Source organism: Caretta caretta, chromosome 15, assembly GCF_965140235.1.
Source record: "Caretta caretta isolate rCarCar2 chromosome 15, rCarCar1.hap1, whole genome shotgun sequence".
Taxonomy (NCBI): Eukaryota; Metazoa; Chordata; order Testudines; family Cheloniidae; genus Caretta; species Caretta caretta.
The window spans coordinates 14,590,331-14,603,630 of NC_134220.1; the positions used below are offsets into that span (position 1 = coordinate 14,590,331).

Genomic DNA, 13,300 nt, shown 5'->3' on the forward strand with positions numbered 1-13,300 from the left:
CGAGCGGCTCTGGGCGCGTGGGTGGCGGCGTTGACCAGCGTGAGGGGGACCCAGGGGTTAAAAGCGGGGGCGGGTGGGGGGGGGGGGCTGTAGGACTCTCTGTCTTCACCAGAGCTCCAGCCATTACTACCCCTGGTGGCATTGCAACAGGGGGAAGCTTAGGGGAAAGAAGTCTGCTGTGGACACAACCTAGGAAACTGACCAGGAGCTGACGCTAGTGTTCAGCCGGGGGGGGCTCTGTCAATGAATACTGCAAACAGGGAGAGGACTGGGGAATAGAGGGGACAGCACCATTTGCAGTATCAGTCCAGATGCATGATTGAGACTTGCGTCCATCGAGTGCCTGTATATTATTACCTACATCCTGGCTCCCTTCCTCACATTAAGAATCCAAGATTGAGGGCTTGGCTACCCTTGCGAGTTACAGTGCGATAAAGGAGCTCCGGGCGCACGAGCTCACTCCCCGACCACCCTGGCAAGGCACCAAGAGCGCTCTGACTCCGCGGCTACAGCGCTGCTGGTACTCCACCTCGGCGAGAAGATTAACGCTCGTTGCGCCTTGGCTGAAACGCCCGGGCGTCAGTGTGGACGAGGTGTTGCATTACTGCGCTCTGGTCAGCCTCCAGAAACGTCCCATAATCCCCTTAAGTCAAGTGGCCACTCTTCTCATTGTTTTGGAATCGCTGCAGGAATACGGATATGCCCTTTGAAAGCTCCGTTTCTGACAGCCGGCTGCTTATCTGCTCCGAGACAAAGCAACCATTACTGGGGAATCCTGTGTGTGAGAGAGAGGGGGAGGGGGTCTGCTGCTGTATAAACTTATGAGACAGCATGCTGACATGCTCTCAGCCCCCCCCCCAAAAAAACCCACTCTCTCTCCCCCCACATACACACAACACACTCCCTGTCACACTCCACCCCACCCCACCCCACCCCATTTGTAAAGCACGTTGCAGTCACTTGCATGCTGGGATAGCTGCCCACAATGCACCGCTTCCAATGCCGCTGCAAGTGCCGCAAATGTGGCCACGCCAGTGCGCTTGAAGCTGTCAGTGTGGACAGACTGCAGTGCTTTCCCTATTGTGCTCTCTGAAGGCTGGTTTAACTCAAAGCGCTCTACATCTACAAGTGTAACCATGCCCTCAATCTACACTGAGTGCAAATCTTTGATTGGCTATCACCCGTACTAGAGCCAACCTTGTCCTCCCCCTTATATTTTAAATGAATGGTCTTTGAAGTGGTGCGCAGACCCCGCCCCCCAAACATTTCAAATGGGATGCTTTGTACACAACAGTGTTTAAAAATTAAAAGGACAATGAAATGCAGCTGTGTCAGGCCCAGGATATTAGTGAGATAGCACCTCATCTCTCTCAGGACAATGAAAGTCGCTCTAAAACTAAAAATCTGCTAATAAGACTTGTAGCTAGTAGCTATCTGATTTAAAATCAGCTGGGGAGTATGTAGTTTCTTTTTCACTATGATTTTTAATATAGGTTCTATTAGATCAGTGACTTAGTGAAGTAAGCTTTGAGGTGGTAAACAATCATTTCATAGTTAGTCCCTCAGTAACCCTTCTGTAGGTCCAAATCCAGCCCAAGTACATCGGAGTGCTGGGGAACTCCCTGGGCCCAAAAGAGGGACGTAGTCTTCTCCATCAGCCATGGAGAAGGACTCATTATTATTATTATTTGTATTGTGGTATCACCTAGTAGTCCCAATCAGGTCCCCTTTGTGCTAGGCACTATCCAAACACAACACTAAGAGCTTACAGTCTAGCTCATCTCTCTATCTAGGCATTTATGTCATGCTCATCACCATGGTATCTGAGTGCCTAGCTTTGTTACTATGTCATAGTACAAGTCATGAATGCCTAGAAAGATCTGTTGTGGTACTGGTAGCAGCAGATCCTCCAGACTAGCGCTCCAGTCTTGCCCCTCACGCAGCCAACCCCAATTTCCACCTGTGCAGCAGCATACAGGCAATTCCTGCTGAGGTACTATCTACGGAAGGCATTTACACTCTCTGCAAGGTCTCCCCTGCACAGTGGTTCCAGTATCCACCAAAGAGTTAAAGTTGCTGCAATACAGCGTGCTGCAGTTTACTGATCAAATATCCCCTGAATTACCTTTGTATGTAAACACTGACAATCACAAATTGCACTGAAGACACAGAGCACAGTCAGCTGTTCAGAAGCCCCCAGTGCTGGAAGAATACACATCTGAAAGCAAGGTCCCACCTTGTATGGCTTTTTTCATGCAAAAGATAGTATTTTTAAAAAATAATTGAATTCAATGAAATGTTAAGTCCAGATAGGGGCCAGCTTGTGATATAGGGGCCAGCCATCACTCACAGTGAACACTACCATACACTACAAGCCATCTGTAGTCCTTATGAAATAAACAGTGAATCACTTTGAGTAAGGGAATCACAGTCTGTCCCCATGATAGTGATGATGAAAGGTACAAACCTGACAATCATCGAGATTTAAGTTCTTTCTAAAGAATAGAAAAGTACAGGCAGCAGCAGCAGTTCAACCTTCCTCGCCAATAATCTCAAGCCAGACTTGGAAGTAGAGAGGCCGAGGAATAGGGCACCAGGCTAGGAGTCAAGAGATCTGGTTTTTATTCTCCACTCTACCAATGACTTACCATGTGACTTTGGGCAAGTAAGCATTACCCCTCTGGGCCTCAGTTTCTCAGTCAGCAAAATGGAAACAAGAATTCCCACTTTTGTAAAGGGCTGGTTTCATGACACAATGTACATGCTAAATATTGTTATGGAAAAGGTTGGTGCTAAGGCATTGGACTAAGGTGCACCCAGATAGCGCAAGCAGGGGTCTGGTCATGGTAGGGCAATGAAGTGTTCCAGGACGGTTAGAGCAGAACACAGTTTTCCGAGGTGAATCAACAGAGATGGAAGCAGCTGTTCCTGGCTAGTGGTGACTGACCTGAGGTTTGAGGAGTTTCCTGTCCAGTCTTTATGATCACTTATGAATATGCTGAAAATAAATCAATCACAGGAAAGATACCTGACTCCACAATCCAAATTTCTCTCTCAGTGGAAACTGACTTGCTGCTATGCCCTGAAATTGACTATCACTTGGCCAATTGGCAACAATATTATTACTGTCTAACCTCTCTAAGGTATTCCTAGGGAGACCATCACCATGCTGTCTGAGCTACAATATGGGAGTGAATGACTCCATGTTCTCACATGCCTCTGCTTATACTGCCAACTCCCCAAGATAATTTTTCAGCATCGCAGAAATCATGCTAATAATTATTACTGCAATCAAGTATCCAACACTGCCACGTAATGCATTAGTTTCACAGCATGTGTAGACTCAATCATTACAAAAAGCATTACATTTTAGAGCAAAATCATATAAATCAGTTTGTTTTGTCATACCTGCGGTGACAGTTCATCCCAGGTGTCAAAGCCCATCCAGGAGGGAGAAAAGAGGAAAATATACAGGAAACTAATTATGCAATTCAGAGCATCTTGGAAATTAGTAAAGCTGGTAAGGAAGGAGGCTGGAATGCCTGGTTGCAGCCATACTTCCTGCAGTATCACAAATTGCAAACCTATAAAGCTGGGAGAGGAGAGTGAGTTTTAGTTTCAGCAGGTTATTATGAATTAATTCTTTCCATTAAGATGTGTGCACATTATAAATGAGTAACCATGTGATCCTGATATAGAGAAGCAGTAACCACCTAATATTTAAGCAGAAGCTAGTTTCCCTTTTAAGCCTAATTATTCAAACTGACCCCCCACTCTGCCAAAATAAACCATTGTCTTGAAACTTTGCATGCCATGTCTCAGCCCTGCTTTGGGTTTCTCTAAGATGTTGGGGGGGGGGGTGGAGATCAGAAAAGGCATTTTAAAATTATAATATCTAAAAATTGACTTCAAAGTTCACTACCTGGCAGCCTGATGCTTGGGGGTTTTAAAGATATGGCATATTTGTAAGGAAAGTAATAGCGGTTTGCAGAATAGCACAGTCCGTCCATGCAAACCCACTTTCAGCCTTAACTCCTTTCTAATGAAGCTTTCTGTGTTTGTTCTCTTTCTTCACTCCATCCTACTTCTTTGGTTTGTTACTGTCACTGCTTGCATCACATCTGTAATCATACTGCATGCTCCTTGAGGCAGGAACCCAGTGTTTGCCTTTGTTTTGCAAGATGCCTCACGCTACGGGTCCTGTCTAAAAAAAGAAAAATAACTATGCTTTTTATACAGCACCTTCCAGAACCCACACTAAGGTCATTCCTGAGCTCTGTTTCTTAACAGTTTAAATGCCTGAGGGCTTGTGTGACCTGTTGGGGATTAGTCTGTTAATAATTTGTTTAGAGTTAAGGGCCAGTGAATACAGGATTGTCTCTTTGGTTCATAAGAGCAGGTGAAATCCTGGCCCCACTGAAGTCAACAGAAGTTTTGCCATTGATTTTGATGGGGCCAGAATTTCATCTTATGTGTATACTGTTCCAATATATTTGTATACATCTATTGGAACAGAACAGTATCTTTTTATTCACCCTCTGACTCATTAAGCCTAGTTTATAAGCAATATGGGAGAGACTGATCTCAAATAGTGAACTGCTCTTAATAACATGCTACAATTTGGCAGGTAGATATAAAGTGATCAGGGAGGTTACTCCTCTTCCCAGAGTAGCTTCTGTCACCTAAGTAAGTAGAAGTCAGTAGTAACATAAACAAGTGCAAATCACTCCGTTGGTAAAAGGCTGGTTTCTGCTGGCAGGAGCAGGCCATAGCCTAACCCAAGAGACTGTTTTGCCCCCAACTGCCATTCTCAGAAACTTCTAAAACTCCAGGTTTGGCCAGCCTTTTCCAGTGCTTGGCAGCCCTTTAGGAGAAAGAGCTACCCTTAGAGATCACCCCCATTAGGTATCACTACTGAGCAAAGTATGGTTAACCCTTCCCCGGCAGTTGGACAGGCTTCCCCTTCTGCTTTCCCAAGCAGCAAGAGAGCAAATCAGTGACGTTAATGTATATCTTTATCTTGGAAGCATATAATGCTATCTATAGAGCACACGTTAGCATAAAGATATAGATACATTCCTAACTGCCATGTAGGAATGTTACAAATGGGTGCTGTACAGCCCAAAGAGAAATTTGCAAGGTGTCTTCATGGCTGCACACAGATGCATGTTGCGTTAATCAATTATCAGGAGACTTAACTGCTTCCAAATTCAATTTGGAGGGAGCTGGAAGCCAGAGCGTTAAGTTGTTCTGATCCACTCTGTGAAGCTGGGAGCTTGAAGTCACACAAAGGATCTGCTTGCTTTCTGGGACGTCAGAGGAATTAATAAGAAAAAACTGGTTAGTTAATCTTGAGCTCAACCTCTCCTACCTGAGACAGCTCTAGCTGAGGTGTGTAATGAAAAGAAATGCAAAGGAAGTCTCCAGCCTGATCTAAATCTCTGTGAAAGATTAATACAAGGTATTCTCCCGTCTGTCATAATTAGAGCTGGTCAGAAACCAGAATTTCCACTCTGCGGGAAATTGATGTTTAAAACAAAATTCATTCAGAACCGGAATAAAAAGACAACATTTTGAAATTTCCCATGAAACAAATTTTTGGACAAAATTCTGTTTTGGATCAATTGAAAAGTTTTTCTTTGGTAAAGTTGAAAGCGTTGTCTCTGTTTTGACCTTGTTTATTTTCCATTCTATGCATCCGATGAACTGAGCTGTAGCTCACGAAAGCTTATGCTCTAATAAATTTGTGAGTCTCTAAGGTGCCACAAGTACTCCTTTTTATTTTATATTGTAATTTGTAATATACATTTCAAAACAAAAAGTCATTTCAAAGCAAAATGTTCTCATTATGGAACATTTCGACCTTATCAAAATGCTTCATTTCCATTTTTTTTTCCAAAACTAAATGTTGTTGAAATTGCCACCTTCCCTCAGGCTGTTTTGAAGTTTGACAAATCAACATTTTCCGACAGAAAAACGCTTGTGTCCAGAAATTTCCCACCAGCTCTAGTTACAAAGTGCGAATAGTTCTGCCCTTGCTTTTATAAAACATTCGTTTTCTTGTATTATATATCTGTAGTGTGGTTATATCAGACATAAGAAAAAGGCCTAGGCTCTCACTTTGTCTGTGCTGCTTTTAAGTCCTAAGGAACAGTGATCATGGGAGGAGTGAAGCATTTTAATGTGACCATCTTTGAGGCCATCACTTTAACTTCAGAGAGGGATTATGGCGACAACCCTGAGCACGGAACATTAAACAGGGTTAATTTGATGGCAGGCTAATTATAGTTCACGCTTTTTTCTGTGCCAAGCAAAGTATTGTGTAAGATCATAGTCCAGTGTATATCAGAGGCAGTTGATAGCGTTCTCAGAAAAGAGCAAGCAGGTTTTCGGAAAGGGCATGGATGCACAGACCAGTTCTTCACCCTACGAAAGGTAATAGAACAATGCTTAGAATGGCAATGGTAATTCTACATAAATTTCATAGACTTTGAGAAAGCTTTTGATAGTATTTACAGGACCGGCCTATGGCGCTTTCTGCGGGCATATGGAATTCCTTTCCGTATAATCAACGTCATCAAAAGCTTCTATTTCAGCTTTACATGCAGTGTTGATCACAGGGAGCTCAGTTTTGAAGTTAAAACAGGAATACATCGGGGTATGTCATGTCTGCAATCCTCTTCAACATTGCCATTGACTGGGTAATGTGGTGTACAAGAGAAGACATGCCAAGAGGCATTAAATGGACTCTCTTCTCATCCCTTGAAGACCTGGACTTCGCAGATGATGTCGCTCTCCTATCACATATCCAACACCATATACAAGAAAAACAACTCAACTCAACACATCCAGCCACCAAACTGGACTGAAAATCAACCACAATAAGACCGATATCATGATCTTTAATATTGCCTCACCATCACCACGGATAGAGGATTATGTTCTCACCAATATAGAAATATTCACATACTTGGGCAGCACCATCAGCCAAGACGGTGGAAGAAGCCAGGACATCCAGAACAAAATCAATAAAGCCAGGAACAGCTTCAGGAACTTAAATACAGTCTGGAAATCATCAAAATACAACACCAAAACCAAAATCAAGATTTATCAGAGCTGCGAACTTCCAACACTACTTTATAGTTCAGAATGCTGGGGAATGAGAAAGTATGACATGTCCAAACTGTCTTCATTCCATACAACCTGCCTCAGAAAAATCCTCTGTATCTTTTGACCCAGAACAATCTCAAACCAAGATCTATTGACACGGTGCAACCAAGAGAATCTGAGCACTGTCATTGCCAGGAGGCGTTGGAGATGGATCGGTCATGTGCTTCGGATGGAAACTGATTCCATCACCAGAGTAGCAATAAGATGGACACCTGAAGACAAGCGAAAATGAGACCACCCGAAAACAGCATGGTGAAGAGCTGTGGAAGCTGAGCTGAAAAACCTGGGGCACAGCTGGGGAACCATTGAAAGACTTGCCAGAAACAGACAGGAGTGGAGGAGCTTCAACGCTGCCCTAAACGCCAGAGGCGTAATAGGAACATGATGGTGATGATGATGAATTATAGTTCTCCTCTAAAAGTAAGACACCGCTTCCTTTTGATAGCTGGCTTTTGGGTCTGCTGCTGGGATTTTTAGGGCTCCATATGGACATGTTTACAAGACTTGTATCCAAAGCACATCTTGAAACACATTTTGTTGCAAATTCTGTAGGCCAGCTCTGAGGAATAGCTAACCTCTTTAGGAATGCGGCAGTGGGTCTGGATTTTTAGCCATGACCTGAAGGTATGGAGTTCAGGGTTTACGGCACCAGACTGGAAGTCAAAAGATCTGGGTTCTTTTCTGCTCTCTGCTTCTTGACTTTGGACCTCAGTTTCTCAATCAGACAAATGGGACAATACCACCTGCCTTTGTAAAGGGCTGGTTTCATGGTTTCTGCCCGCAACACGTACTGGTCTCACAACCACCTAAACTCCCTGAAGTTTCCCCCCAGTGTTCTGGGTTTGGCCAACTTTTTCCAGTGCTGGGCACCCCCAGCCACACATAACTGTTGTCTGTAACAAATACCTGTGATGGAGTTCCCAATATACATACTGAAGTTTTATTGCTTATGTGATTGGATCATGAACAGCAAGGAATGAGCATTGCCTTATCTTTCCCCTTACATAACCTCTCCTTCTTATGTACAAACCTGGCATCAGTACAGCTATCCACCCCAAGGATAGTACTTTAGACCAAATGAAAGGATGGGGAGAGCGTTAGGCTAGAAAATTCAAGTGTGTTGAGGCTGCAATAGAGGCACAGAGTAGCAGGCTCAGAAGCAGGGATAAATAATACCTAAGTACTAGGCTGAGCAAATAAGTGGAATGAAGCGATTTTAGTTTCAAAACCAAACAGGAGATCTTTTTAAACCAACCTCTTTCCCCTTGTAAGATAGAACAATCCTCTATAAAAGGGGTTCCAGAACACGAGGTGATGTCTTTTTCCTTGATGTATGAAATTTTATCATCCCTGTGATTGGCTTTCGCTTTATAATGCCACTGAATTATACAGTCAGTCACCACTCATGACAGCTTTGCTTTATGACCTCACCTGCTGACATCATCTATTAAACAATGCCAAGCGGTTTCAGATCAGTAACCTCCAAAGGACTCAGGCACCAGAGTCAACCATCATGCAGTGCAAAGGAATACACTGCTAGCTTATGTACAGATGAGTTGTAGGTTTCACCTTCCGAGGCACTTGTTGCTTCTGGCACCATGGATGATGCTGCAGTCCTTAAGAGGAAAGGTTACATCATGGGGAGCAATTTAGGAGAGAGCTCTTTTGCCAAAGTGAAATGCGCCTACTCTGAGCGCCTGAAATTCCACGTGGCAGTGAAGATTACGGACAGGAAAAATGTTCCTCCTGAGTTCTTGGAAAAATTTCTCCCCAGGGAATTGGAGATATTGGCAACAGTGAGCCACTGTTCTATCATCAAGATCTATGAGATCTTTGAGACGTCTGGCAAAGTCTACATAGTCATGGAGCTCGGTGTTCGAGGAGACTTACTGGAGTTCATCAAGAGAAACAGAGGTCTGCCTGAAGAAGTAGCTCGCAAGATGTTTCGCCAGCTGTCTTGCGCCGTCAAGTACTGCCACGATTTGGACGTGGTCCACAGGGACCTGAAATGTGACAACATCCTCCTGGATAAAGACATGAACATCAAACTGTCTGACTTCGGCTTTTCCAAACGGTGCTTCCAGGATGAGAATGGGAAAGTGATCCTCAGTCAGACCTTCTGTGGTTCTGCTGCTTATGCTGCTCCTGAAGTGATAGAAGGCATTCCTTATCAGCCCAAAGTTTATGACATATGGAGTCTGGGCGTCATTCTGTATGTGATGGTCAGTGGATACATGCCATACGATGACTCCAATGTGAAGAGAATGCTCCGCTTTCAGAAGGAACACCGAGTGATCTTCCCTGAGTCTTTGACACATGAATGCAAAGATCTTATTTTCCGTATGCTGCAGCCCGATGTGTCTCACCGGCTACGAATCGAAGATGTTTTGAACCATGCTTGGGTGCAGGGGAAGCGCCAGAAGCCACACACCATGCTTGAATAATCAATCAATAAACCACGAAGCACAAACAAAGGGGAAGGCATATCTGTTTCGAGAGGCTGTCACACCGCAGAGTGCTGTAACTGCTGCTGTGATCCATGGTTTCCTTTGCTCAATGTGCCCGGTCATTCTCCTGGTGAGATTTCTATCCACTTTCATATTTGGAAACAAATTCAGTTGCAGCCAGCTGCTGTGTGGAAGCTGTTATTTCCTTTATTTGCCTTGCTGCTGAGGTCAACATGAATGACAACTTCTCAAGGCACACAGATTTTTAGCAGTAGCTGGGGTTACCTGTTCTCCCTCCAGTGAGCCAGACAGCAATTTTAGCCTCTGCCCATCCCACTGTTATCTGATTTATTCAGGGTGTCATAAACATGCATTGGTGCTTTACTGGCAGAGGCTCTGTGCTGCCCCAAAGAGCTGCTTACAAGTTAAGGTTGACACAGTATGATGAGAGATGTGGGCACACCAGGAAAGTAGGAAGGAGCCTCCCATGGTGACCCCCCCCCAGGACTATTGCGGGACAGCACGTGTCAGCAGGAGAGCGGGCTTGGTTAGTGATTCCAGGGGCACATGGTAGAAAGGCCGGGAAGCTCCTCAGAGTAGCTCTTTGCCTTTCTCAGCCTCCAAATAGTGTTTCTTCCTGCTTCTCCTCCTAATCATCCTCAAACAGAACCCTCTGCCAATCAGAGAGGGGCTCAGGATCTGAACCCAGGGCGGGGGGAATTTATTCCTTTGTTGCTGGTATCTACTAATGAAGAAGGTAATTTGTAGTCAGCCTGACCAGAAGTCATGGGAGCTGCTGGCTTCTAAGTCCCTGTTCTCACTCCAACTTTGAACTAAGTTTGTGATCACTTAGTGCCACGGTTGATGTCACAGTTCAGAGCTACTGCACCTGGTTTTCCCCTCCATGGTCCTTCTTCTCAGCCATCACCTCTCTGGGCAGAGACCCATGTCTCTCTCCCACATGACCAGAGTTCATCCAGGCTTCAGAGTTCACTTCCTACACTGCGATACTCCCAGCAAGCCAGAGTGCCTAAACAGGCCAGCATCTGCTCTTTGCTCTCTCTCTTCAGAGCCTATACACAGCGTAATTGCCCACAGTTATAAGTTACCATACAGCTCTTTCTAAGCAAGCACATTTATTCATTACAGAGAAAACATACTAAAACAATAAAAGAACCTACACGCATGCTAATAAGCTTACCAGAGGTCACCCCCCCACACTCCAGCAGGGGCTCTGGTAGGAGTCAGTCCTTCAAATCACTCACACCAAGAGATTTTTCTGTAGTTACAAGTTCATAGCAGCTTTCCACCCGCCCCGAAGCTCAGTTTTTCCTTTAGACAGCTTGGGCCTTTGATCTTGAGACTCCGGGAACTGCTAATCAGTAGACAATGGTCCTCTCCTCAGAGCGTAGCTTCAAAAGGCTCAATTTTGTCATAACTGGAGGTGGAAATTTGCATTCACCTCCCCCTAGATACTCCCTAGAAAAAACCACTTGTCACTGTTTGTCCAAAAGTCACATTGTGCCACAATAATACATACACCATTCATTTACTGAAATAGATCCAAAGATATGTAAAACTTAATTCAATAAGGTTTTTTAAGGATTTTGCAGGAACTTGCCATATCTGTCACAGCTGGCTCTACACAGGTTTTGTGTCACGCCCAGTATGGTGAAAGCTGTTAGTAGCTATGCCAGCTAGGAGTATTTTGCCCCTGCCGGTGCCGAAGCTGACATCAGTGTCTTCTTGGAACCAGTTCAGTACAGGATGTTTAGTTTTGTTGCAGTATGGACAGAATCCCCCAATCAGGTTTGTGTTGTAAATTTGGTCAGTGTTCCTTCATTCCCAGCTGTATGAAATGGGACATCCCACAGTGTATTGCTGCACATGGTGCTGATTCCGTTGGGTTTGTGTCCTACAGGCGTTCTCTCCCCTGCTGAGGCACTATGGGATAGCAGTCCCGATTTTCCTAGAGTGCACTATTAAAAATACTACTAGGCAGCACGGAAGGTGAGGAAAGACACACAAACTCAGCTGTGATGGCAGGAAAGCTACCATTTGACACAATATGCACCACACAAGTTGTAACTGGTCAAGGGGGTTGTACCACTCACCTGTTACAAAATCATGGGGAAGAGATGTACAGACCGGAGTTATATAGCTTTCCATCAGTCTCATTCCCTTCCTCATGAGGCATGGTTTGCTCAGGACTCTGCCTCCGGCTGATAGGTTGCAACCTTTGAATATCATGGTGTATTGGGAGGCAGAAAGGTCCCCTGGCTGTTGGGCAGGGACTCAGGAGACCTAGGTTCTATTCCCATCACTGCCACCAATTAATTGTGTGGCCTTGGGAGAATTTCAAGACCAGTTGCCCTCCTTTGTAACCCACAGAGGGATCCAGGCATGAAAAAGGCCACAAAAGGGAATAAGGAATAAAAAAAGTGACTTCTCTTTTACGGAACAAGAGGTTTGTATTAATCATATATAAATAAAACCAGCATCTCGCTACCAAGCTATACAGCATGCATTACAGTAAACCAAGGAAAGAGAAAGGGCTAAATCCTGAGCAATGGGACTCTGGGTGTAGGTAAAGCCAGCAAGATTTGGCCCTAAGTGACTATTAATCAGTGATGTAAATGCTGTGCCTTGGGAACTCAGTACATTAAGGGTATGTCTACACTGCACACGAAGTCTGATTCAGGTTTGAGCCCAAGTCCCGCTTCCATCTATACACAGATCAGTCTGACTCAGTCCAGCAAGCACTCAGGACCTGGGTCCTAGGACCCTGCTAGGGGGGTTGGGTCAGAGTCCGAGGCCCACTGTGACTCAGGTCTAAACCCTGTCATTTTGCAGTATGAACACAGTGGCCCAAAGCCCACCCCCTAGTCAGAAAGTCTGTGTAGCGCAGCAAGACCCAGGTCCAGCAATTGTAAGCCCAGGCTTATAGTGAAGTGTGGACACTTAAGCCTGGAAACACTGAGTCCACAAGCCCAGGCTCCACAGACCCACATTTACAATGCAGTGAGGTATTCCTTAAGGGGGCACTTAGACTGCCGCCAGAACTGGAGCCACAACATCAGAGGGGAGTCAACTAAGAGGGTGATACCCATGGAGAACAAAGTGGAGAAGAAGACCCAAAAGGCAGCCACTGCTAGAAAAGCAGGGAAAGAGGCGGCTGCTCTGGGGAGGAGGGAGGAATGTGTCAATTTCTTTGTAACTTGCTCACTTGTAATAAACAGCGTGAAAGAAAAGCAATCATAACTCTCTGTTGACAATATGCATTTTTTTCCTCCTGATATTTTGGCAAAGAGCCATGATGGCAAAGAGCTCCTGTGCAGCTGGACAGAAGACAGAGTAGGGCAGACGCTTGCAGAGGGACAGGATAAAGGCCTGAAGAAGCCATTGATTTACTTTCAGATTTTAAAAAATGTTCTTTTCTGAACCTAGTGAAGCAACACGACTGAACCACCAAATATTAGTAAACAGCATTTTGCTGGGAATGCGTTCCTGGAAGATATCTTGAGTATATTGGTCATGTATCAGTGTGCAGCTTGTGTCAACAGTAGAGGCGGGAGGAGTCTAGTCTGGCTATATCCTTCCTAAGGCATTCTTTGTCAATACTTCACACTTGGCGCAATCTGGTCCATTGCAAAGACAAACTGATTCTGCTGAAATATTTTTAC

General features: G+C 44.8%; 1 protein-coding gene across 1 annotated transcript; it reads left to right on the top strand.

Annotated features, from left to right (window-relative positions):
• Positions 1–8,768: 8,768 nt before the first annotated feature.
• Positions 8,769–9,720, top strand: LOC125622743 (testis-specific serine/threonine-protein kinase 1-like). The gene has a single exon (XM_048821032.1). It carries the CDS (start codon positions 8,769–8,771, stop codon positions 9,612–9,614), a length of 846 nt encoding a protein of 281 aa, XP_048676989.1. The 3' UTR covers positions 9,615–9,720.
• The last annotated feature ends 3,580 nt before the right edge of the window (positions 9,721–13,300 follow it).